The 26,893-nt window shown below is 44.8% G+C and overlaps 1 protein-coding gene and 1 long non-coding RNA gene across 12 annotated transcripts in view; one reads left to right on the forward strand and one right to left on the reverse strand.

The window, feature by feature from the left end:
- IGDCC3 (immunoglobulin superfamily DCC subclass member 3) overlaps positions 1-2,010 on the forward strand; it is a 42,357-nt gene extending 40,347 nt beyond the window's left edge. For 5 of the 7 annotated variants that reach the window (XM_023255191.2, XM_023255189.2, XM_045059152.1 and 2 more), the window contains one exon: positions 42-2,010. In XM_023255191.2, coding sequence (XP_023110959.2) covers positions 42-266 — 225 coding nt within the window. In that variant the 3' untranslated portion in view covers positions 267-2,010. The remainder of the gene's footprint in view (positions 1-41) is intronic. The other 2 variants (XR_006599113.1, XM_023255190.2) reach the window with 2 other exon arrangements.
- LOC111560808 overlaps positions 1-26,893 on the reverse strand; it is a 40,532-nt gene that overhangs the window by 3,250 nt on the left and 10,389 nt on the right. For 3 of the 5 annotated variants that reach the window (XR_006599117.1, XR_002742889.2, XR_006599115.1), the window contains 3 exons: positions 3,769-3,975; positions 3,198-3,300; positions 885-1,007 (listed from right to left, as the gene is read on the reverse strand). This is a non-coding gene — a long non-coding RNA (uncharacterized LOC111560808). Of the gene's footprint in view, positions 1-884; positions 1,008-3,197; positions 3,301-3,768; positions 3,976-12,680; positions 12,776-26,893 lie in introns of those variants that run through there. The other 2 variants (XR_006599116.1, XR_006599114.1) reach the window with 1 other exon arrangement.

Here is a 26,893-nt window from a genome sequence, read left to right on the forward strand (position 1 = left end):
GGCCCTCATGCTGACGCCAGTGTGACTGGCCCTTTCCTCAGCAGGATCCTGGGGACCCTGCCCTGTGTGAGGAGACCCAGTTCTCCATGCTGCCACTTGAGGGATTCAGCCTTCTGGAGGAGAGAACATCAGAAGCCAAGGCCCCCTTCGTAGGCCCCGCAGCTGCCCTGCCACCCCAGGACGGAGGCCCCGGGTTCCTCAGTGAAGGACAGGCTACTCTGGCCTCCACAGCACCAGCTGCCCAGCCAGCTCACTCAGGCCAGTAGCCAGTGTCTGGCAGGCTTCGGAGGGGGCAACCCCCCATTCTCAGGTCAAAGGCAAGATTTCTCCTGTCATGTGGGACTTGGATGGGGGCTTCCCAGCATTTCTGTCCTGACTGCCCCTCAGGTTGTCAAGACCTAAAGTAGCCTCAGCAGGGACCTCCCTCCCTAGAACCTGGAGGGGTTCCTCCAGGAGCCCCTCCCTTGGACTAATGTCCCCCCTCACCTCTGCCTGGTACCCACATGACTTGGAACTGAACTAATGTTTTCCTTTAAAAAAAAAAAAAGAAAAGAGAGGGGAAGGTGAATTAGACTCCAAAAATACGCCCCTGCTGTGGCTGGGCCCCTGACACTGTCACCCTCCACTGACCTTGTTTTCTCAGGATGGATTTTTGCTGTTTGGCTCTCAGCACCTACCTCAGCCGGAATGAATGTTCTTGGGGGAGTTGGGCCGTGGCCTCAGCCCCCATCCCCAAACAGAGCCCCAAATGCACTCCTACCTCAAGCCCCTGTAGGGGCACCCCCCTCTCCCTTCCCATATTGTTGTCAAGAGTTAAAAAAAAAAAAAAAAAAAAAAAAAAAAAAAGCACTTCCCCATTTCCAGGTGTGAAAGAAAACATCTACCTCAAGGCTCGCTGGCTCTCCGGGCCTGGTTGTTATCACTGGACCCTCCTCCTGCCCGCAGCCCTTCTCTGGCCCCAGAGAGGAGGCCAGAGGCTAAGTCACCAAGGGCAGGCCTCTCAGGAACTACAGAAATAAAAATGGAATTGGTCAAAGAAAATGTGAAAAAAAAAACAAAAAGCCAAAAATGAGAGGAAAATTTGTTCCTTAAAGTATAAATTGCTCCAAACCAGCCACCTCCCAGCCTGCTGCCGTTGCTCCTCCTTGTCCGTCTGTCCACTCCCGTTCCTACCCCCTCAAGCCAACTGATCCTTGACTTGGATCCCCACGACCCTCTCTCGGCCTGAGTGGGGGGTGGGGGGATGGGTATCACCCTGTGGCCTGCCTCCTATTCTGCCCAGAGACACGGAGCCCCTGGAGCGGACTGGGCGTGTGACAGGTGTGTGCGCGTGTTGGACAGGGAGCTTTCCCTGGCACAGATGCCCAGTGCTCTATCCCATGGGACACGGCCTGTTTGACCCAACCCCCGGACAGTGGAACGACCACTGTCAGCAGATGTGGCTGGAAGATATTTTTATACAAGGTGTGTTTAAAGATTTATGTTCTTGTGACTTCTTGTTTTTCCTTTCTGTTGTGTTGTTTTTCAATATACTTAAAGTAGGAGAAAAAAAAAAAACAAGGAAACAAATACCTATTTTTGGTTAATTCATTTTTTTAAATAGAAGTAAAACTTTTTTTTAAAGGAAAAAAAAAAAAGATAAGTGTATTCCTTAAGTATGAGATTAGACCATAAAGTCCCTGACCCCCAACCCTAAAGTTTAGTTAACTAGCTGAAGAAGGTAGAATTTGTGGTGTTTTCCTAGGAGACTGGAGTCATGTCCACGTGGACTCGGGAAAGGGCAGCCTGCCCCTTCTCCTGAATGCTGGGCCTGTGCCGACGGCCCCTCAAAACTCCCACTCTGTCCCTGCATTGGCCTCTCTGCACCCCCCTTCATCCTGGAACCCCCTCTCCCATGGGAAGAGCGGTCTGGGGTAGGAGGGGGATGGGAAGCCCGCTGGCCTGACTTGACCTGACTTTTGTCACACTCTACTCATTCTGACTGAATAAAAGTCCTGTTGCCAAAGTGAACCTCGAGTTTGGTGGTGGCTGTGTCAGGTCCTGGGGAGGGTGGGAGTACAGGGATTAGGGCAGCCAGCGGTGGGCCAGGCCGACTCTCCCAAGTCAAAGCCCATGATAACAACAGCCCCCTGCGTACCACTTACAGGCACCATGCACGCTGGGCTCTCGCCACATGTAGGAAGCTTCCCTGGGTCCTCAGGACCTTCCCGCGCAGTAGTCTAGTTATTGTCCCCTCATTTTACAGATGATGAAATGGAGAAAGGATAAGACAGATGAAGGAAAAGTCTAAAATCTCACATAGCCAGTTACGGCAGGATCAGAGTTTGTATCCAGACCAGGCCACGTGATTCCATAGTCTGTATTCTGACCACTGCTCTGTACCTCCTCAGCTGGCAGTGAGGAGTCTGAGACTAGCCCCTTGGCCCTAGTGACAGCTCACCAGTACTGAACCAGGTACTTTTCATGCACTGTCTACCAGAAAGGACCATTTTCGTCTCCACTCCAAAGTTGAAGAATGGCATCTGGCTGATTCTTTCCAGGTCACACAACCAGAACTCGTGGCCAGCCCTCTCCATTACTCCCTGTCCGCTCCTCAGTCCAGGCTCCTGAAGCCAGGTGTCCAGAGCTGCCAAAGCTTGGGGTAGGCCAAGAGAGATTTGGCTTAAAGGTGGTTGTACGGACAAAAATCTGGAGGTCTCAGAGGACCTTAAGCTTAGTAGAAGGCAACAGTGCAACTGCTTAGAATGTCCGTGTTGCCTCTACTGCAGAAATGGAGAGTCAAGGCTCAACCTGGGAAGCTCCGCAGGTCTAGAGGGCTGGGATCTGTACCCAGAGGCACCTTTTGAGAGGAGCAAACCAGCATAGTGGTTTGCAAGCTGGGCTTCTCCAGCTGTGGCTAGAGGTCGGGGGCGAACCTCGCTGCGGGGGGATTCCACTCTCCCTGCCCACACTCAGCCAGAGCAGCTCCACTTTTATCTGTCTTACATGTTGCACTTTTCATGAGGTTTCATTTGAAAGGCCCTGGCCTGGCACTTCGGCCCACGGTCAGACCAGAAATGGTGTTGTGGATGCTGAACCAAGAAAGAGAAGCCTGAGGCCACCACAGCACCTGTTCTGAGTCTCCAGGGGATGTGGTTGATTTGCCCTGATTTTCTCAGAGAAAAGATCTAAGCCCAAATAGAGACGCAATACCTCACCTTTCTTTACATGGAACTTTGCAACACAGGAATTCTTCAACACAACCAGCCATCCAAGGGCTGCCTGAGAAGATGGTGGGTTTGTCATCTGTTCAAGTAGATCCTGCAGGGGGTGAGAGTAGACCAGGTGAACCTCCAGTGTCCCTTTCCCCTCCAAGAGTCCAAGATACCAGTACCTTCCCTCGGGAGGCATCCAGAAACATTTAGAAACCACCTAATACGACCCATGTAGATGTATGCAAATTACATACAAATCACATGCAAATATAGGCAGGGCCTGTGTAACAAGGCCAAACCAGGCTAAGGTAAAGGGAAGCAGAGTTCCAATTAGGAAGATTCACAGAACTAGGCGTCAATGCCGGAGGGGCCTGGCTGGAATCTGAGTCCTGATCTCAAATAGTCCCACAGCCTCAGGCTGAAAACACCCGTCCCCATCCTCCCTCCACCACACACTATCTTTGGGCAGAAAACAGTAGCAGCTAGGACTTACAACCTGCTCCAATTGTCTAATGCTCTATAACAAGCCACCACACAACTTAGTGGCTTAATCTAACATTTATTTTATTCATACCTTTGCAGTTTGGGCAGGGCTCATCAGGGACAGTTGTGGGGACATCAGCAGTGGCAGCTTGAAGCCTGGGGCTGGAATTATCTGAAGGCCCGCTGGCTCTCATGTCTGGTGGCTGATGCTGGCTGTCGGCCCCAACATCCGCATGTGGCCTCTCCATGTGGCCTGGGCTTCCTCACAGCATGGTGGCTGGGATCCAAGGACAAGCAACTAGAGAGAGCCAGGCAGAAATTACATCATCATTTCAAATCTAACCCTGGATGTCACGTGGTGTCACTTCTGCCATGTTCTATTCATTAGAATCAAGTCACTAAGCCCGGCCATGTTCCAGGGGAGGGGACTTAGGGAGTAGAGTCAAAGTTATGGACATGTTTTAAAACTGTCTCAAGACCACGTTGGGGGACAGGTGGAGAACAAGTGAGCTGGGGGGCTGGGTGAGCAGGAAAGCTCCCCCCTCAGAGGACATGGCATGAAGGGGCTGCTGCTGGGGCTGCTCCTGATGCCTACACAAGCCCTGTATATGGGCCACATCCCAATTATTAGTGAAGATGGACACTGGTGTCCAGTCCTGAGGCCAATGCCGGGGTGGGGAGGGGGCGGGGAACCAGGCCCATGTGAATGCCTGGAAAGGCGCTTCTCCACTGCCTGTTCCCTCTCCTCGTGCAGTAAGGGGGGAAGCTGGTGCAAGCCCAACAGCCCCATCCCAGCCTGGGATGCTAGACCCCAGAATGACAGAGCCAGAAGGGACCAGTGACTCTCTCATGAAACAGCTTGGGGCACCCTGTGCCATGTGCCTATTGCCACAGTGCAGGGTCTGGTCCTGGCCATCACTCTAAAATGCTCACTGCCTGGGGCTCCTTCTCCCCTGAATGCCAATGTCCTGTGCTGCTCAACTTCCTGCATTTATTTCCTTGCCTCACAGTCTGACTCCCCACTATAGGAATTTGTGTTCCCAGGGCCCACTTAGTACCTATTGAATGAAGGCATGCAGGAATGGGACATCTAACTGGAATGCTGGGGACACTGTCATGAAGTTACAAAGAAAAAACTCTTTGGGCCAATCCCTGGCTAGCACGGTATCATCTTGGGTTAAACAACAGGGGAATTTTGCACCTGGAAACTTGGGGTCATTCCTCCCGTGACTAAGCCTCCAATTATTGGGGATGAGGTGAGAGGAGGAAGAACTGGAGTCCCGGGAGGAGTGATTTCTCTTCCATGCCCTGCTCAGGTATCACCTTAGAGAGGTCCTTTTTTAACTGGAGTTTAACTGGTGGCTCAGTGGCCACATACCCTCAGATTTTAGCTACCTGGGAGCTAGCCCAGAGCTCACACTCTGTTGTTGAGAATGATGAGCTCTGTCTCCTAGTGAGAAGCATGGTATGTTCTGGAGCCGAGGTGGTGCTCTGGCCCAGATGGAGTCTGGCTGATGTGGTCTGAACCCTGTGCTCAGCCATTTCCTAATCATGTGACCACAAGCAGATGACTCAACTTCTTTAGGCCTCAGTTTTCTCATCTGTAAAATAGGGATAATATGCTCCTACCTCAAAGGGTTGTTAACTCAGTTGGCTTCTTTACAGAAACTGATAAGCTAAGCCTAAATTCATATGGACCTTGACTAGCAAAACAATCTTGAGAACAAAGAACAAAGTTGGAAGACTCACACTTGCTGATTTCAAAACTTACTACAAAGCTACAGTAATGAAGACAGTGGGGTAATGACATAAGGACAGACATACAGATCAATGGGATAGAATTGTGAGCCCAGAAATAAACACTCACATATATGGTCAATTGATTTTTGACAAGGATATCAATACAGTTCTTAGGGGAATAAGAGACTTTTCAACAAATGGACAAGTCGATATTCACAGGCAGTGGAATGAATTTGGACCCCTTCCTCACACCATGTAAAAAGAAATTAAAATGGAACAAACACCTAAATGTAAAAGCTAAAACAGAAGAAAACATAGATGTACATATTTGTAACCTTGGATTAGGTGATAGCTTCCTTGACATCATGCCAAAGGTACAACAGATAAAGTGAGCACCATCAAAATCAAAAACGTTTGTGTTTCAAATGAAACTATCAAGAAAATGATAAGACAAGCACAGAATGGGAGAAAATATTTGCACGTCATATTTCTGATAAAGGATTTGTATCTGGAATATATAAAGAACTCATGATTCAGTAATAATAGCTCAATAATAAAAAGACAAGTAGCCCAATTTAAAAATGGGCAAAGGTGGGGCACCTGGCTAGCTCAGTCAGAAGTGCACATGACTCTCGATCTCAGGGTCATGAGTTCAAGCCACACATGGGTGTAAAGATTATTTAAAATCTTAAAAAAAGATAGATAAAAATGGGCAAAGGATCTGAATACACATTTCTGCAAAAAAGATACACAAATGGCCAATAAGCACATTGATGAAATAAATAAACAGTAAAACCACAATGGCATACCACTTTGTTGCTAATAGCATAGCTGGAATAAAAAAGTCATGTAATATCAAGTGTTGTCGAAGATGTGGAGAAATCAGAACCCTCATACACTGCTGGTGGGAATGTGAAATTGTGCAGCTATTGTGAAAAGCAGTCTGCCTATTCCTCAAAGGCTGAACATAGAGTTACTAGATGACCAGCAGTTCCTTTCCTAAGTATATATTCAAGAAAAATGAAAAAACAAAAGTTTACACAAAAACTTGTACATCAATGTTCATAACTACAAGAACTCTGATGGGGCTCCTGGGTGGCTCAGTCAGTTGAGCATCCAACTCTTGGTTTCAGCTCAGGTCATGATCCCAGGGTCGTGGGATTGAGCCCCGTGTTGGACTCAATGCTGAGCATGGAGTCTGCTTAAGATTCTCTCTCTTTCCTGCTGCCCCTCTCCCCCACTTGCTCTCTCTCAAAAAAAAAAAAAAAATCTGTGATAGATAAAAACTGGAAATAACTTAAATGTCCACCAGCTGATGAATGGATACACAAAATGTGGTATATCCATACAATAGGATAGTATTTAGCAGTAAAAAGGATGAACCTTGAAAACATTAAGCTAAGTGAAAGAAGCTAGTCACAAAGGACCATGTATTGTGTATGATTCTGTTTGTACAAAATGTCCAGAGTAGGCAAATCTATAGAGACAGAGAACATATAAGTGGTTGCCTAGGGCTGGGGCTTAGGGGAAAATGGGGAGTGACTAATTGGCACAGGGTTTCTTTTTGGGGTGATGAAAATGTTTTAGAATTTTCTGTGGTAATGGTTGCACAACCATATATTAAGAACTACCAAGTTGCCTACTGTAATGGGTAAGTTGTATGGTATATGAATTACATTTTGATAAGGCTGTCATTTATTTTTTTTAACGTTTACTTATTTTTGAGAGAGAGAGAGAGAGAGAGAGAGTGAGTGAGTGGAGGAGGTACAGAAAGAGAGGGGGACAGGATCAGATGCAGGCTCTGTGCTGACAGCAGAGAGCCACATGTGGGACTTGAACTCAGCCACCCAGGTGCCCAATAAAGCTGTCATTTAAAACATTTAAAAGCAGCTGAAAGGACTCAATGAGTTTGTAATAAGGGAAGTGTGCAGTTTGTGTTCAAATAATCCCATTGTTACATGCAGAGAAACGGGTGGGAAAGGCAAGGTGACCCAAGTGGAAAGTGAAGAGTGGGATAAAGAATAAAGTAAGCAAGTGGCCAACTCTTGATTTGGGCTCAGATCATGATCTCACAGTTCATGAGAGGTAGCCACTTGATGGGCTCATGCTGACAGCATGAAGCCTGCTCTGGATTTTCTCTCTCTCTCTCTCCCTCTCTCTCTCTCTCTGCCCCTCCCCTGCTTGCGCTATCTCTCCCTCTCTTTCTCTCTCAGAATAGATAAACTTTTAAAAAAGAAGAAGAAGAAGAAGGAAGGAAGCTTGAAGGGACCTCTGCACCTGTCCTGGCCTGCATGTGGTGGAGGGAGTCTCTGGACACAACATCCCAGCCTGGAAGCTCGGCTCTCCCAGGAGAAGGGCTGTGACTGGAGGGGTTTGCTGCCACCCTGTGGAATTAGCAAAGATTACAGTTATGGGGACTTGGGTCTGATAGAAGCTAGCTGCTACGATGTGCTCAGCCCACACAAGAGAGAAACAGACCAGGCCTTCAGTGAACTTACTGTACAGGCTTGAAGAAAAATAACTGCAATCTATCCAAATACTTGGATGATAGCAGCAACAAGCTGTGGAAACAGAAGAAAATGCAATTCAGGGGTCCCTGGCTGGCTCAGTAGAAAGAGCATGTGACTCTTGATCTTGCAGCCGTGAGTTTGAGCCCCATGCTGGGTGCAGAGATTACTTAAAAAGAAAACACAATTCACAGAAGTCCAGGATTAAGGAAGGCTTCAAAGAGGGATGGTGAGGGAGGCAAAGGCTCTGAGGCTGAAGGCACAGCAGGAGCAAAGGCATAGAAGTGTAAAAGGACATGGTGTGCCGCTTGAGCAGCCAGGAAGCTATCATCCGCTGCATGGAGCCTCTGTGGAGTCCTGAGTGCCCCCACGATAAAGACGATACCTCCGTTATTATTTCTTGTGGCATTTTGTAGAATACCTCCACATCACCTCATCTGAGTCTTCTCAAAGCCTCGTGGGGGGCAGGGCTGAACTTAATGTCATCTTTTCGTTTAACAGAAGTGGAAACTGAGGCCTGGAGAAGTGAGGTCGTAGAGCTGGGGCTGGAACATGGGCCTCCCTGTCTGCTGACTTGTTATCTGTGTACGGAGGAGAAAGGGGCAGGGGAACCCGGGGACAGGGAGGAGAGGGAATGGTCTAAACTGGCTGAGATGATGATTTTCTTTTTGAATATTAAGGAGAGACACAGGAATGTCAGACCGAAGAGTAGGATGGTTGACAAAGTTGGGCATGTCCTAAAATGCAGGTTAGATCAGGAACCTGCCATAGCTTCCCATTGTTCCCAGAGCAGCACAACAGCTTTGACCTAGCATTCAAGGCCCCCTCACAACAGGCAGTGTAATCCAGTGGCTAAGAGCACAGGCTTGGGTTTGTAATCCCCACTCAGCCACTGTCCAGCTGTGACCCAGTGAATATCCCTTAACGTCTGGTACCATTTCCTCCCCTATAAACTATGGATAAGGATAGCACCCCACCTCACAGGTTGTGAGCAGTAAACAAGTAAGTTATATAAGGCACTCAGGACCTTGCTTGCTATTAATTATTATTATTATTATTATTATTATTATTATTATTATTCAGAACAGAGCCTAATTCTTGGCTCCTATCATTGAGTCCAATCCTTCAAGTTGGACTCCTGGCTTCTCTAGTACACGCCATGCACAATGGTGCCTCCAAGCCTTTCCGCAAGAAGTTTCCGCACCCTGGAATGAGCCCACTCCACTGGTCCCTTTTTTCGAGCTCCTTTCAAACACTGCCTCCTCCTGATGTCTTCCCTGATCCTCTCCAGTTAGAACCACTTCTGCTTTTGCCCTTCCTCTGCCCCTTGCCTAACCCTCTCATTCAGAGCTACTTCCTTCTGCAACAAATGTGCACAAAATGTCTGTCATCCTTGCCTGGAGAACTTAGGAAGTGAGTTTCCTAAGGACAAGCATGGTGTCTTACATCTCTTTATGACTCAGAGAGAGCTGACATGGAGTAGCACTAACTCAATAAATGCTTGTGGAAAGAAAGCTAGAAAGCAGGAAAGCAAAGACAAAGGGAAGGGGGGAGGGAGGGAGAGAGGAAAGAAGGAAGTAGGGGGAGAAAGAGGAGAGAGAGGGGAAAGGTGACCAAGAAAGGTGACCAAATGAAGCCAAGAGAGACTTTAAGAGAAACCAGCCCTGGCCGTGTTTACCAAAGACTTTGGGGAAGAGACAGGAGACTTTGGGTGATTTGCAGCTCAGGTTCCTGGGCTTTTATTTTCATTCCTTAAGCCACAGCATTGAAAAGACTTTGAAAACCTCACAGTGGCTCTGGACTTGCTATTTAGCCCCTCTGAAGCTCCATTTCCTCATCTGTGACACAGATAATAATGGCACTTAAACTAATTGGGCTGTTGGGAAGATCAAATGAGAAAATAACTAGAAAAATCCTGGGCACCTGGGCCATAGTAAGTACTCAATGAACGTTACATATTAGGATGGTGATGGTTTGGTAGTTCTAAGAATTCCAGACATGTCCAAATAAAAGACTGCTTACTGCTGGGGAGGGTAGGTGCTTTCTAAGCTTGGAGAGATGCCTTTTGTCCTAGAGCCCTGCCCAGTGGTCACACAAAGGTCACTCAGTGTTTTCTCCGGGGGCCTTCCCACCCGCCCCTGCAACAAGATACACAATAAAGCCTCCTGATTGCTTGATTAAAGGAAGTGGATACACAATTAATTTCAATTTTAGGCCTAACCCTCCCAGCCTTTCAAAAAGAATTGCACACCCCATTCCAATTTACACACTGAAACAATATGAAATTTTCCAGCGGGTTCTGAAGCCTTTGAAGTGACCAGACCAGACTATTGATTTATTTCCAACTAACCTTTCTCTTTGAACCCAAAAGGGTCAAGGTTAATTATACAATAAAACACCCTGTGCCCAGCTGCCCCCTTTGAGGGCTCAGGGAGCCCCCAGACCTTTCCAAGCCAGCAAGCGGCGGATCGTATTTCTGATTCCTTCTCTGCATTCATTTCCTTCATCAGGACCCATTAAGGAGAAGAAAAAAACCTCAACCCCCTCATTTCCTCCCTGAGAGATAAATTTTAATTTGCTGGAAACCAACAAAGGGGATCTAAACCATATTTCTAGGCTGCGCCCTCAGGTTGAAAACTCTAGTTGGGAGCACAGCACCTATTCTGGGGCTGGCTGGGAAAAGGGGGGGGAAGTGGTAGAGGGACACAAAGGGGTACACACGCACCCCCATCTGCCTCTCCCCCACAGGGGGAAGGGAGCCCCTGGAGGGATCGACTCTGTGGATGCTACCAGCGTGACCAGGTGGCTGACATGGGTTAACCCACTGGCTGAGGCTTCTCCTGTGTGCACTAGGTCGGCCCTCAACAGCCTCACCAGGTGGGCGCCATCTAATCCCTGCTTCCATCACTGAAACAGGCTCGGATTGGTAACACACCTGGTTCCAGTTATCATAGGCAGGCAGTGGCAGGGCCAGGATTGGAACCCAAACTTTTGTTCTCCTTGTAAAATAATGGGTTCTCTTCCCCTGCGTCTTCCCACCCCAGGGAAACAACATAATGTAAAAGTTCTTTTTATTTCCATCATTAAAAGAAAAAGAAGATTCAAAGTTGTTACCTAATGTATAGTCCATTATCCAGTGTCCGCAATTATCCCAACAATGTCCACCTTAGCTGTGTTTCCCAGATCCAGGATCCAACCAAGGCTCACACACTCTCTTGGCTGTCATGTCCCTTTACTCTGCGTTGTCCCAGAACAGACCCATCCTTCTCTGCTCTTCCTGACACTGATATTTCTGAAGGGACAAGGTCAGTTGCCCTGCAGAGTGACCCATGGTGTGGATTTGTCTCATGTTTCCTCCTGACTAGAGAGTCAGATAATATTTTTGCCACAAGCAATTCACATGTGATGCTATATTCATTTTAGCATCTGGAGTCCCATGATGCCAACAGTTTGTGATGAGGGACCTAGACTGATGTTTGTCCTTGGCCTTCTAGCGGCTTCTCAGGGTGGGGGTGCCTTTAGCATTGGCCACAAAGGAACATGCTTCCTAGGACTCTTCCGACCCACAGACTACAACGTAGAACCTTGGGAGGAAGTTCACCAAACAGCCCAAGACACATTTTCCCAGTTCTTCTCGCTGGAACATTCCCGTGTTGGTGTCAAGGCTCAACACCCATGTCTCCACCCCCATGAGGCCTTCATAAGTCTCAGAATAAACGCTCCTTCCTCTGCTCCACAACCCTCTGTTTCTGCCTCATTGTGTGATTTATCTTAAGGCAGTAAAGGTCACTGGGGAGCTCTTACCGCCGCCTGTATGTCCAGGGCCCACCATAGAAAGTTCTCCATAAATATTTGTCAAAAAAGCTATAATCCAAATAACACCAGTCTGCCTTGGGGGCGACCTCAGTTTTAAATTTGAAAGAAAAGCCCAATGTCCAATAACAAATTGAAAAGCTATTTAAGTCTGCTGAGCGACCTGGAAGAGGTGCCAGCGGATGAATTAGACTGCAGGTCACATACCAGAGTCCTAAATACCCTCTTCGTCCATCTTTCTCCCTATCATCTCATGGCTCTTCCTTCACCTCCAAACCTCTCTGCTTTCTCTTCTTGCCCAAACCCCTCCTCTTTCACAATCAACTTGGTTCATCCTCAAGTGTAAGAAAAATGTATTGATTTAGTTCAAACAAGCAATACACAGAAGCATTCTCCTTGTCTGTTTATTTTTAAAGTTGATTTTGAGAGAGAGCACGTGTACATGCCAGCGGGGGAGGGGCAGAGAGAGGGAGGGAGAGAGAGAATCCTAAGCAGGCTCCACGCTGTCAGCACGGAGACCGACGTGGGGCTTGGTATCACAAACCATGAGACCATGACCTGAGCTGAGATCAAGAGTCAGATGCTTAACCAACTGAGAGACTGAGCCTCTCCTTGTTTAAAGAAAAAAAAAAAAAATGTTGTGTAAGTTCCCTCTCAACCATTCCAAGCCCAGTTCCCTCCTAGGGATAATACCATTATCAGTTTTGCATATCCTTCCCGGCCTTTTTCTGTGGAATACAGACTTTCCTATATGGATATGCTAAACAATGTTTCCAATTTCCAGTGCTTCACGAACATCCTTGCACTGTTTCCCTGTGCTCATCACCATGTGTTTCTGTACGGCAGAAATGAGAGGATTTGCTGGGTGTGGGGCACGTGCATTGTGAATCTAATCCAGCCCACCTAATGATTCCCTCCACCCCAAGACACTGTGCATCCTTACTCTCCGCCAGCAGTGTAGGATAGGACCAGGGCTGTTTTTCTTTCCTTCTCTCCCACGGCTGCTCTGAGGACCTTGGTGCAAGGGTGGTTTAACTTCTGTAAATCAACCAATATGATACACCACATTGACAAAATGAAGGATAAAAATCATAGGTTCATCTCAACAGATGCAGAACAAAAGCATTTGACAAAATTCAACATCCATCTATGATAAAAACTCTCGAGGCACCTGGGTGCTCAGCTGAGCATCCAACTTCGGCTAAGGTCATGATCTCACAGTTCATGGGTTCGAGCCCCGTGTCAGGCTCTGTGCTGGCAGCGTGGAGCCTGCTTCAGATTCTCTGTCTCCCTCTCTCTGCCCCTCCACTGCTTGTATTCTCTCCCTCTCAAAAATAAATAAACATTAGAATAATAATAAATAAAAAAAACTCAACAATGTGGGTAGAGAGGGAATGTACCTAAACATAATAAGGGCCATATGTGACAAACTGACAGCTAACATCATACTCAATGGTGAAAAGCCGAAATCTTTTCCTATAAGATCAGGAACAAGACAAGGATGCCCACTTTTGCCCCTTTTATTCAGCATAATATTAGAAGTCCTTGGGGTGCTGGAGTGGCTCAGTTGGTTAAGTGTCTGACTTCAGCTCAGGTCATGGTCTCATGGTTCATGGGTTCAAGCCCCGTGTCAGGCTCTGTGCTGACAGCTCAGAGCCTGGAGCCTGCTTCGGATTCTGTGTCTCCTTCTCTCTGTACCCCTCCCCGACTTGTGCTCTGTCTCTTCCTGTCTCTCAAAAATAAACATTAAAAAAAAGGGGGGGAGGGTCCAAGCCATAGCAATTTGGCAAGAAAAAGATATAAAAGGCATCCACATTGGAAAAGAAGAAATAAAAGTGTCACTATTTGCAAATGACATAATACCATAAATAGAAAACCCAAAAGACTCCACTATAAAACTGTTAGAACTAATAAATGAACTCAGGGGTACCTGAGTGGCTCAGTTGGTTAAGCATGTGACTTTGGCTCAGGTCATGATCTCATGGTATGTGAGTTCGAGCCCCACACTGAGCTCTGTGCTGACAGTGCAGAGCCTGCCTGGGACTTGCTCTTTCTCCCTCTCTCTCTACCTCTCCCCCAGTGACACATGCGTGCATGTGCGTGCTTGCACACACTCGCTCTCAAAATAAATAAATAAACATTAAAAGAATAAATGAATTTGGTTGCAGGATACAAAATAAAAATACAGAAATCTGAGACATTTTTATACAGTAATAATGAACTACTAGAAAGAGAAACCAGAAAAACTAAGAAAACAATCCCATTTACAATTACATCAAAAAGAATAAAATACCTAGGAGTAAATTTAAGAAGCGAAAGACCTGTATTCTGAAAACTGTAAGGCACTGATGAAAAAAATTGAAGAAGACACAAATAAATAGAAAAATATTCTGTGTGCATGGATCAGAAGAATTAATATTGTTAGAATGTCTATACTAGTGTAAGCAACCTACAGATTCAATGCAATTCCTAGCAAAATTCCAAGGGAATTTTTCACAAAACTAGACTAATTCTAAAATTTGTCTGGAACCACAAAAGATCCTAAACAGCAAAAGCAATCTTGAGAAAGAGGAACAAACCTGGAGGTTCGGAAATCACATTCTCCGCTTTCAAACTATACTTATAGAGCTCTAGTAGCCAAAATGATAGGGTTTGGCAGGAGAACAGATGCATGGACCAATGGAACAGAATTGAGAGCCAGAGTTAAAACCACATATATATGGACAATTAATTTATGAGAAAGAAGCCAAAAACATACAATGGAAAGAAGACAGTCTCCTCAACAAATGTGTTGGGAAAACTGGACAGCCAGAATGCAAAGAATGAAAGTAGTCCACTATTTTACAACATACACAAAAATTAACTCAAAATGGATTAAAGATTTTTTTTTTAACGTTTATTTATTTTTGAGACAGAGAGAGACAGAGCATGTCAGAGAGAGGGAGATACAGAATCTGAAACAGGCTCCAGGCTCTGAGCTGTCAGCAAAGAGCCTGACGCGGGGCTCGAACTCACGGACCACAAGATCATGACCTGAGCCGAAGTCGGCCGCCCAACCGACTGAGCCACCCAGGCGCCCCTGGATTAAAGATTTGAATGTAAGACCTGAAACCATAAAATTCCTCAAAGAAAACATAGGCAGTAAGCTTCTTGACATCAATCTTACTGACTTTTTTGTGGATCTGACTCCAAAGGCAAGGGAAGCAAAACCAGAATGGGACTATATCAAATAAAAGGCTTCCACAAAGCAAAATAAACCATCATCACAATGAAAAGACAACCTACTGAATGGTATAAGATTTTTTTCAAATCATATCTGACAAGAACTCATATAACTCAGCAGCAAAAAAACAAGCAACGCAATCAAAACATGGACAGAGGGGAGTGCCTGAGTAGCTCAGTGGGTTAAATGTCTGACTCTTGGTTTGGGCTCAGGTCATGATCTCACAGTTCATGAGTTTGAGCCCTGAATCAGGCTCTGCAACTGACAACATGGAGACTGCTTAGGATTCTCTCTCTCTCCCTCTCTGCCCCTCCCCACTCAGGCTGTCTCTCTCTCAAAATTAATTAATTAATTAACTTAAAAACAAAACAAAACAAAACAAAACAGGGTGCCTGGGTGGCTCAGCTGGTTAAGCGTTCAACTTTGGCTCAGGTCATGATCTCATGGTTCATGGGTCCAAGCCCTGCGTCAAGCTTTGTGTTGACAGCTCAGACCCTGGGGCCTGCTTTGGATTCTGTGTCTCCCTCTCCCTCTGCAACCCCCACCCCCCACTCACACTCTGTCTCTCTCTCAAATAAATAAACATTAAAAAAAAAAAAAGGCAGAAGACCTGAATAGACATTTCTCCAAAGAAGACATATAGATGGCCAACAGGCACATCAAAAGATGCTCAACATCACTAATTTATTAGGGAAATTATCAGGGAATTCAAAACCAAAATGAACTATCACCTCACACTGGTTAGAAAGGGTGGAATGGGTGTTATCAAAAGACAAGAAACAACAAGTGTGGAAGAGGATAGAGAGAAAACAGAACCCTCATATACTGTTGGTGGGAATGTGAACTGGTGTAGCCACTATGGAAAACAGGAAGGAGACTCCTTTAAAAAAAAAAAAAAATAGAACTACCATATGATCCAGCTTTTCTATTTCTGGGTATTTATCCAAAGAAAATGAAAACACTAACTCAAAAAGATACCTGACCCCTGCGTTCACTGCAGCATTATTTACACCCAAAAAATGGAAACAACCTAAATGTCTATTCATATTCACATATATATATGACATCTTCTTTATCTATTGATCCAAAGATGGAAGGATACACACACACACACACATATATACACATACATATATTCATACATACAATGGAATATTACAGCTGAGTAATATAAAAGTAATAAAAAAGAATGCAATCTTGCCATTTGTGACAACATGGATGGACCTTGAAGTTATTATGCTAAGTGAAATAAAAGTCAGATGGAGAAAGACAAATACCATATAATTTCACTCATATGTGGAATCTAAAAACAAATAAACAAAACAAAAACAAAGTCATAGATATAGAGAACAGACTGGTTGTTACCAGAGGGGAAAGGGAGTGGGATGGGGGTGAGCAAAATGGGTGAAGGGACTCACTTGTATGCTGATAATGGTAAGTGGGCTTTGAGTGGTGGTTATTTTGTAGCACATACAAATGTCAGGTTATAGGGGTGCCCGGGTGGCTCAGTCGATTAAGTGCCTGACTCTTGATTTCAGCTCAGGTCATGATCTCATGGTTGTGAGATCAAACCCTACATTGGGCTCCATGCTGGGAGTGGAGCCTGCTTAAGATTCTCTCTCTCCCTCTCTCTCTCCAACCCCCTAACCAAAAAGTCAAATTATAACGTTATATACATGAAACATACAATATTATATACCAATATTACCACAATTTAAAAATAAAAGAGATCCTAGGAGCTTTTCCTGTTGGTAAACACCTAGTTCAATCCCAACAAGCCCCATCCATTGATTTTAGCTGGTTTAGAAATGATTGAATCTCTAGATATTCTTGTTTCCAAGTTGGAATTATCATCTAGTTAAACAAAATTCAACTGAGTACATTCTGTTTTAAGTAATCTCTATACCCAATGTGGGATCTAATTTGTGACCCTGAGATCAAGAGTCACATGCTCTTCCAACTGAGCCAGCCAGGCACCCATAACAGAGAACATTCTCAACCTCTTACTGGCTTTTTCTTTCTTTTCTTTTTTCTTTTCTTTTCCTCCTCTCTCACTCCCTTTCTATTTTCTTAAGTAATCTCCATGCCCAACATGAGGCTTGAACTCACCATCCCAAAATCAAGAGTTGCATGCTCTACTGACTGAGCCAGCCAGGTGTCCCTCTTACTGGCTTTCTTCAATGATTTATGAACAGAGTGGCATCTAATCTAGCAGATAGAAAGGAGCTCTCAGGAACTATAAAAAATGAACTTTTATAGGGAGAAGAGTGTGGGAACAAAGAAGTTACACTAGCAAAAATCTGGATTGGTTGTGGCAAAGTCCCTATCTTTTAGGAGTTAACAGGGGTCTATCTATCAAGCAGATGACCTCACTAGTGCTGATCTGGTAATTTCTGATTGACCGGTTTAAGATTGCATTTCTAGGAGAGCCAAAACTGTAAGTTAAGTCTCGGTTTGGTGATGAGGGGCTTGGCATAAATGACTCTATTATGGGCCTGTCTTCTTTTTAACACTCACCAGGCCTTTTTCTTGTTTCCCTGTGGCCTTCTTTTTCCCTGGTCCCTGTCTACCTGTTTCTCTGACCCTCCAGTTCTCCTTAGCCAGGCTGGACAGTGTCCCTGGAGCCAGGGCTGGGAGTGAACCTGCTGTTTCTGGGCCAAATCCCCACTCAAGTTCCCACCCTTTGCTTCTGCCCAAAGCGGGCCCAGGATGCATGCATAAGCCAGGCACAGGCTCACCCAGGAATCCCACCTGCCTAAGCCACAGCAAACCTTGCAAATTGTGTGCCCTGGGGATGTATTACCTCTTCAAGAACATTAAATCTTTAAAAAAAATTAAAAAAAATTTTTTTAAATGTGTGTTTATTTTTGAGAGAAAGGGAGAGACAGAGCCTGAGCAGGGGAGGGGCAGAGAGAGAGGGAGACACAGAATCTGAAGCAGGCTCCAGGCTCTGAGCTTTCAGCACAGAGCCCGATGCAGGGCTCGAACTCACAAACCACCACCCAGGCACCCCTAAATCTTTAAAAAATTTAAATCACCAGGCAACAAGTAATGAGGCTAAAACATATGCATACAAATACTTAGCATTTGGGAAATTTTTAATTGAAAAATTAAACAGTGTTAAAAAAAAACTAAACTGAAGGGCCGCTGGGGGGCTCAGTAGGTTAACCGTCTGACTCCGGCTCAGGTCATGATCTCCCGGGTTTGTGGGTTCAAGCCCTGTATCAGGCTCTGTGCTGACAGCTCAGAGCCTGGGGCCTGCTTTGGATTCTGTGTCTCCCCCCTCTCTCTGCCCCTCTCACTCTCTGTCTCTGTCTCAAAAAGAAATAAACATTAAAAAATTAAAAAAAATTTTTTTAATAAAATAAAAATTAAACTCTAGATAAAACACTGTTGGGGCACTTGGGTGGCTCAGTCAGTTGAGTATCCAACTCTTGATCTTGGCTCAGGTCATGATCTCATGGTTCATGAGCCACCCAGGCTGCCCTGTCTTTCCACTGTAATGTGGGCACATCATCCCTGTAATAAGGCACATATGTTTGTTTTCCAAAGCACCATTCTTATTCCATTATTTCACTTCATGATGACCCTTTGAGGGAAAGGAAGGCCCAGCTTAGAGATGGGAAAACTGAGGCTCTGAGAGAGTTCGCCCAGGATCACAGCATAACAGGGACAGATTTTATCTCAAGAGAAGATAGGAAGGAAAAGAAATGCCATGTTCACAATTTAATGTTCTTACCAAGTCCTACAGTGTCAGTACAACCCCCTTTTTTTTTTCAACGTTTATTTATTTTTGGGACAGAGAGAGACAGAGCATGAACGGGGGAGGGGCAGAGAGAGAGGGAGACACAGAATCGGAAACAGGCTCCAGGCTCCGAGCCATCAGCCCAGAGCCTGACGCGGGGCTCGAACTCCCGGACCGCGAGATCGTGACCTGGCTGAAGTCGGACGCTTAACTGACTGCGCCACCCAGGCGCCCCTGTACAACCCCTTTTTAATTACCATGTGAAAAGAAAAGCTCCCCCCCCCCCCCAGGCCTGTCCTCCCTGGCTTAGGTTTATTCATCTCCCCTCTCCTACCAGCCCCCCTCCTTTTGTGTCTTTGTGTCACATCTAGTTAGGCAATAATTTATCCTTTCAAGAAACATCTCTTGAGCCCAGGGGGTGCAGGGTAAATGAAGGGATACAGATGTGAATGATGCGCCAAAATGGAGTCAGCTGCTCTCACCTGCCTGTTGTCTGTCCACCGTGCCCCCCCCCCTGTCCCATCCCCTCTCTCCCCTTCTCCTACCCATCAGCAATGTGAGTCCCCATTTTGCTGGGTTCCATTACCCTGTGGCCGATACTGAAGAAAATAAAGATTAATATGATATTAGCAAATGGGAACCAACAGAGGAGACCCAAAGCAGCACATTTACAGAGGAAAGCCTGCATCCTGTGCCTGATTTCTGCTCTTGAAAAGCAGGCTGCAGACCTGTGGGCTCAGCCCCACCCAGAGAGGCTGACACATCTGGGCCAGCAGGATGCTCCACCCCAGCCTCACAGACAAACCCCAAGAAATAGTAGCTGGCAAGCGAGGGCAGAGAAGAGGGCAGGTCTGCAAACTTGGTGGTGCTGTGTAGCATGCAGCACTTGGGATGAGTGTGTTTGTGCATATGTGTGTGTGCGTACACATGCATGCATTTGTGGATGAATGGGCACATGCACATTTGTGTGTATTTATACACAGGTGTGTGCACTATGTGTGTGTGTTCAAGTGTGCACGTGTATAAGCATGCACCAGCATGTCCAACCTGGCCATCTTGGCATGACCATATGGTCCTGCTGTGGCCCTGTGGGGTCTTTCATCTCCATAGGGAGCAGCGTCTCTGACAGGCCTAGTGGGACCAGCTGTGGAACCAAAGGCAGGGGCAGTTACAATCACAGGCTGTTTGTTTCTGTCACACTCTTATCTCCACTTTCCTGAGCCTAGGGTTTAGCATCATAAAAAGTCAGAGCCTGGAGGGAAACCTGGAGATTACCTAACTCAGGCCATCCCCAGACAGATGGGGAAATCAAGCCCTGGAGAGGGTACCCGCAACAGGAGGAGGTCACACAGCTGGGACAAGAACCCACATCTCCCCACCCACTTTCACCCTCTTGCCACAACTGTACTACCTGGACTTTTGTCTGCCCCACAGTGTGCAAATGAGAGGCCAATGGTTCCCAGCCTAGGGCTGAGGACACAGGAAGGAGAAGGTGGTCTCGGAGTTGGGAGGTGTTTCAACATGTCTGAAAGAGGTCTTCAACTACCTCTATTTTGACCTCAGTCTGAACTTCCTAATTGATTAAATTATTTCCAGCTTATCTCTTAACTCAGGCAGAAGACTCTGTGGGCAAAGCATCCCTTGATGGGAACTAAAACTATCCCCTTAAGCAATAGGGACTGCTCTGTGCCAGCGAGACCTCACCCTTGACTGACCCCAAGACAATAACGGACCTGTACTACCCACCTGCGTGTACCAACCTTAGTCCCACATTTGCCTTACATAATGCAAGCATTTTCAACACTTTGGAGATGCTAGTCCACTGTCTTCCTGGTGTTGGCCTCACTGAAATAAATTCCTTTCTTGTTCCACTTCCACTCTTCTCTCTGCCTCTGCATTTTATCAGCAGTGAGTGGCTGAGCCTGGTCTGTTTGAATCCCCAGAGGCAAGTGCTCTTGCACCCTTGGGCCCCAGTTACATGTCCATGGCTGTGTCCCTCCCCATGGTCCTCCCCAACTTAGGCTGGTATTAGACTCGCTCTGGGAGAGCACTCTATTCCCATGCTAATCAGAACTCTGGCTGGTGGTCAAATACGCTTTTGATTAATTACAAATGGAAATGAATAAATTTTTACTTGATAAATGCAGTGGGCAAAACTCTTTCAATATGTGGGGGTCATGAGAAAAAATATTAAATTATGTCTTTGATCAAAGTCTTGAAAATGTTTGTAGAATGAGTGGATGAAGGATGACAGTGTAACAGGAGCCTTAGGAGAATGAACTTAAGTGCTTTTTGGTCTCTTCATCAAGAGGAAGTGTCAGAGAGGGGGAATGATGGTGGCAGAGTAGGAGGACCCTAGGCTTGCCTTGTCCCATGAACACAGCTAGGTAACTATCAAATCATCCTCAATACCCCAGAAATCAACCTGAAGATTGACAAAACAAACTCCACAACTAAAGGGAGAGTAGAGACCACATCGGAGAAGGTAGGAAGAGTGGAGATGTGGTTTAGGGGAGAAACAGATCACAGGTGCTGTAGAGGGGAAGGACATGTGGTCGTGGAGAAGGGCGAGAGAAAAGAACACACAGAGGAACACACAAGGAGAGCATTTCCCCACAGCCATTGGCTTAGAAAGCGAGAGGGGTTGAATTTTGTGAATTATTGCAACCAGTGAGGCTTAAATCCTGAAATCTGAAGTGTCAGTGGGTTGGGCTGGGCTGCAGTGCAGAGTTATCCAGGCTGCTCCTGGAAAGAAGGCAGGCAAACAACCCATGGGCAGACAGTGAGGAAATAGCGATCTGAAGAGCACCTGGGGTACAAAGGAAGATTCTTTACTCTTCTTGGAGTGTGCCCCTGAGAGACACTGTTCAAAGAGAGAGATGGAGAACAAAGGAGCTGGCTAGTGCCATTCCCCCTCCCCCAGAATAAACACAGAGCCACCTGCATGAAAAAGTGCAGCATGGACACTGGCTACCTAACTTGCTTACCCCAAGTCCCACCTCCCTGTGCTCTGGTAGGACCATCCTTCTCAGTGCCAGCACAGTGAGCCCCTTCCCTAGATCAGCACAAACCCCTATCTACACCATATCTCCCAACCAAAGAGTTCTGCAGGGCCTTAGTTCTGATAGAGGTGGTGACAGGTCTCATTTTACAAGCAGACCAGAGCACACCTTGTTAAAGCCCACCACATTTAGGCCAGGGACCAAACACTGCCCACTGCAGGCAAGGAGAGCCTCTGCAGATGACTGGCCTGAAGATTAGAGCAGCCAAAACACTATAGCAGATTGAACGCAGCACCAGAGGTACTCCCTGAAGTGCCAGGCTCTGGACACTACATGATCTCTTCTTCATAAAGCCATTACTCTCAGGAGCAGGAGACATAACTGGCTTTTCTAACTCACAGAAGAAGGCAGAGACTTAGACAAAATGCTAAGGCAGAGGAAATTATTCCAAATAAAAGAATAAGATAAGGCCACGACCAGAGATCTAAGTGCAACAGATATAAGTAACAAGCCTGGTGGAGAATTTAAAACAACAATCCTAAGGATATTCACTGGGCTTGAGAAAAGAATCGAAGACTTCAGTGAGACCCTTACCACAGAGACAAAAGAGTTCAAAAAGAATCAGAGATGAAGAGTATAATAAAAAAAGATTGGAAACAGGCTTGATGCAATGAACAGCAGGCTGGAAGAAGCAGAGGAATGAATTAGTGACAAGACAAAATAATGGAAAATAATGAAGCTGAACAAAGGAAAGAAAGAAGAATTATGGGACATGAGAATAGACTTAGGGAACTCAGTGACTCCATCAAATGTAATAACATTCATATTATAGGAGTCCCAGAAGAACAGAAAGCAGAAAATTTATCTGAAGAAATAATAGCTGAAACCTTCCCTAATCTGGGGAAGGAAACAGATACTCAGATCCAGGAGGCACAGAGAACTCCCCTCAAAATCAACAAAAACAGACCCACACCCAGACATATTATAATTAAACTGGCAAAATATAGTAATAAGGAAAAAATCTTAAAAGCAACAAGGAAAATGAAGACAATTACTTACTTATAAAGGAAAATCCCTAAGGCTATCAGCAAATTTTTCAGCAGAAATTCTCCAAGCCAGAAGAAACTGGCATGATATATTTAAAGTGCTAAGTGGGAAAAAATCTGCAGCTAAGAATACTCTATCCAACAAAGTTAAAATTCAAAATAAAAGAAGAAATAAAGAATTTCACAGAGAAGCAAAAAATTAAAGGAGTTCATGAGCATGAAACCAGCCCTGCAAGAAATACTAAAGGGGACTCTGTGAATGGAAAAGGAAGACCAGAAGTGACAGTATGAAGATAGGAAACACAAAAGCAATAAAAATGAATACTTCTATAAAAAAATCAGTCAAGGACCTCATAAAAAAAAAAAAAAAGATGGAGCATCTGGGTGCCTTAGTCGGTTAAGCATCCGACTCTTGACTTCAGCTCAGGTCATGATCCCAGAGTCATGGGATTGAACCCTGCATTGGGTTCCATGCTGACTGTGCAGCCTGTTTAGGATTCTCTCTCTCTCTCTCTCTCTCTCTCTCCCCCCCTCTTGACCCTGCTCTTTCACGCTTTCAAAAAAAAAAAAAAAAAAGAGGATATAAAATATGACAACATATATGAAAAACATGGAAAGAACCAGAGTAAAGAATGGGTTCAAGCTTAAACAACCATTAACTTAATACAGACCACTATATGCAGAAGATGTTATATACAAACCTAATAGTAAACAATAAAAAATTACAAATATGGGCACCTGGGATGCCTGGGTGGCTCAGTCGGTTGGGCATCCAACTTTGGCTCAGGTCATGATCTCGTGGTCTGTGAGTTCGAGTCCCACATCGGGCTCTGGGCTGACAGCTCATGGCCTAGAGCCTGTTTCGGATTCTGTGTCTCCCTCTCTCTCTGACCCTCCCCTGCCCATGCTCTGTCTCTGTCTCAAAAATAAATAAATGTTAAAAAAAAAAATTTACAAATAGGGGTGCCTGGGTGGCTCAGTCAGTTAAGCGTCTGACTTCAGCTCAGGTCATGATCTCACAGTTCATGAGTTCAAGCCCCGCGTTGGACTGCATGCTGACAGCTCGGAGCCTGGAGCCTGCTTCAGATTCTGTGTCTCCCTCTCTCTCTGCCCCTCCCCCTCTCACACTCTGTCTCAAAAATAAACATTTAAAAAATTACAAATAAATATGCAAAGAATAAAGAGAAAGAAATCTAAATATATCACTAAAGAAAATAAACAAACCATGAGAGAAAGATAAGAAAGAATCAGAGAAAAATCTCCAGAAATAACCATGAAACAAGTAATAAAATGGCAATAAAACATATCTATCAATAGTTACTTTGAATGGAAGCACTTGGGTGGCTCAGTCAGCTAAGCATCTGACTCTTGACTTTGGCTCAGGTCATGATCTCATAGTTCATGGGTTCAAGCCCCACACTGGGCTCCACTCTGTCAGCCCAGCTGAGCCTACTTTGGATTCTCTCTCTCCCTCTCTCTGCCCATCCTCCACTTACACACATGCACACACTCTCTCTCTCTCAAAATAAACAAAATTTAGTAACAAATAATTATTTTGAATGTAGATGGACTAAATGCTCCAATAAAAAGACATAGAGTGCCACAATGGATTAAAAAAACAAAAACAAAAACAAAAAACAAGACCCATCTATACGCTGACTACAAGAGATTCATTTTAGACCTGAAGACACCTGCAGGTTGAAAGTGAGGGGTGGAGAAGCATCTACCATACGAATGGATGTCAAAAGAAAGCCAGAGTAGCAATGCTTATATCGGACAAAATAGACTTTATTTTTTAATGTTTACTTATTTTGAGAGAGAGAGAGCATGAGAGGGGAAAGAGGCAGAGAGAGAGGAAAGAGAGAATCCCAATCTGGGAAAGAGAGCCCCAGAAACGGGGCTCAGTCTCATGAACTGTGAAATGATGATCCCAGCCAATATCAAGAGTCACATGCTTAACTGACTGAGCCACCCAGGTGCCCCATATATCAGACAAAATAGACTTTACTTTCTATAATTTATTTATTTTTTATAACTTACATCCAAGTTAGTTAGCACATGGTACAACGTTTTCAGTAGATTCCTTAAGCCTCTTACCCATTTAGCCCATCCCTCCTCCCACAACCCCTCCAGTAACCCTCTGTTTGTTCTCTATATTTAAGCGTCTCTTATGTTTAAACTAAATAGACTTTAAAACAAACACTGTAACAAAAGACAAAGAAGGGTGCTATATAATAATAAAGGGGACAATCTGACAAGAAGATATAATAACTGTACATATTTATGGACCCAACATCGGAGAACCCGAATACATAAAATAATAGTAAACATAAAGGAACTAATTGATAATAATACAATAATAGTAGAGGCTTTAACACACCACTTACATCAATAAACAGATCATCTAAACAGAAAATCAATAAGGAAACAAGGGCTCTGAATGACATACTGGACCAGATGGATTTAACAGATATATTCAGAACATTCCATCCTAAAACAGAATACATATTCTTTTCAAGCGCACATGGAACATTCTCCAGAATAGATCACATATTAGGCCACAAAACAGGTCTCAACAAATTCAATAAAACCAAAGCCATACCATGCACCTTTTCTGACCACAATACTATGAAACTAGAAGTCAATCACAAGAAAAAAATCTGGAAAGACCACAAATACATAGAGGTTAAGTAATATGCTACTAAACAATGAATGAGTCAATCAGGAAATAAAAGAAGAAATAAAAAAGATACATGGAAACAAATGAAAATACAATGGTCCAAAACCTTTGGGATGCAACAAAAGTGGTTCTAAGAGGGAAGTACATATAATATAGGCCTACCTCAAGAAGCAAGAAAAATCTCAAATAAACAACCTAACCTTATGCCTAAAGGAACTGGGGGGGGGGGGGGGGAGTCTAAAGCCAGCAGAAGGGAGGAAATAATAAAGATTAGAGCAGAAGGGGTGTGTAGGTGGCTCAGTTGGTTAAACATCTGACTCTTGATTTCGGCTCAAGTCATGATCTCACAGTTCATGAGTCTGAGCCTTGCAAAGGGCTCCATGCTAACAGTGCGGTGCCTGCTTGGGATACTCTCTCCCTCTCTCGCCCTCTCGAAAAGTAAATAATTTTTTTAAAAAATCTAAGAAAAAAATATGAGAGCAGAAATAAGTGATATAGAAACTAGAAAAAACATTAGAACAGGGGAGGCTTGGCTGGCTCAGGTGGTAGAGCATGTGACTCTTGATCTTGGGGTCACAAGTTTGAGCCCCATGTTGGGCACAGAAGTTACATTAAAAAAAATAATAAATAGGGGTGCCTGGGTGGCTCAGTCAGTTGAGCAACCAATTTTGGCTCTGCTCACAATCTCATGGTTTGTGAGTTCAAGCCCTGCATCAGGCTCACTGTTGTCAGCTCAGAGCCCGCTTCAGATCCTCTGTCTCCCTCTCTCTCTGCACCTTCCCCACACACTCTCTCTCTCAAAAATAAACATTTAAATAATAAATAAAAGAACAGATCAATGAAACCAGCTGATTCTTTGAAAAAATTAATAAAACTGATAAACTTCATTCCAGATTTATCAAAAAGAGAAAGGACCCACATAAAATCACAAATGAGAGAAGAGAAATAGCAACCAACATTACAGAAATACAAACAATTAAAAGAGATTATGAAAACTATATGTCAACAAATTGGACAACCTAGAGGAAATTGATAAATTCTTAAAAACATATAAATTACCAAAACTAAGCAGAAAAAAAAATTTGAACAGACCAATAATGAGCAAAGAAATTGAATCAGTGATGAAAAACCCCCAGCAAAAGTCCAGAACCATGGAACACCTCATTGGCTTAGTTGGTAGAGTATGCAATTCTTGATCTTGGGTTGTAAGTTTGAGCTCCATGTTGGGTGTAGAGATTACTTAAAATATTTTTAAATAAATAAATAACTAATAAAATAAAGAACAAATTTGAGTCACCTGGCTGGCTCAGTTGGAAGAGCATGTGACACTTGGTCTCAGGGTCAAGAGATTACTTAAATAAATAAACTTAAAAAAAAAAAAAGTCCAGGGGCCCCTGGGTGGCTCAGTCAATTGAGCATCCGACTTCAGCTCAGGTCGTGATCTTGCAGTTTGTGAGTTT

Source organism: Felis catus, chromosome B3 (assembly GCF_018350175.1).
Source record: "Felis catus isolate Fca126 chromosome B3, F.catus_Fca126_mat1.0, whole genome shotgun sequence".
Taxonomy (NCBI): Eukaryota; Metazoa; Chordata; class Mammalia; order Carnivora; family Felidae; genus Felis; species Felis catus.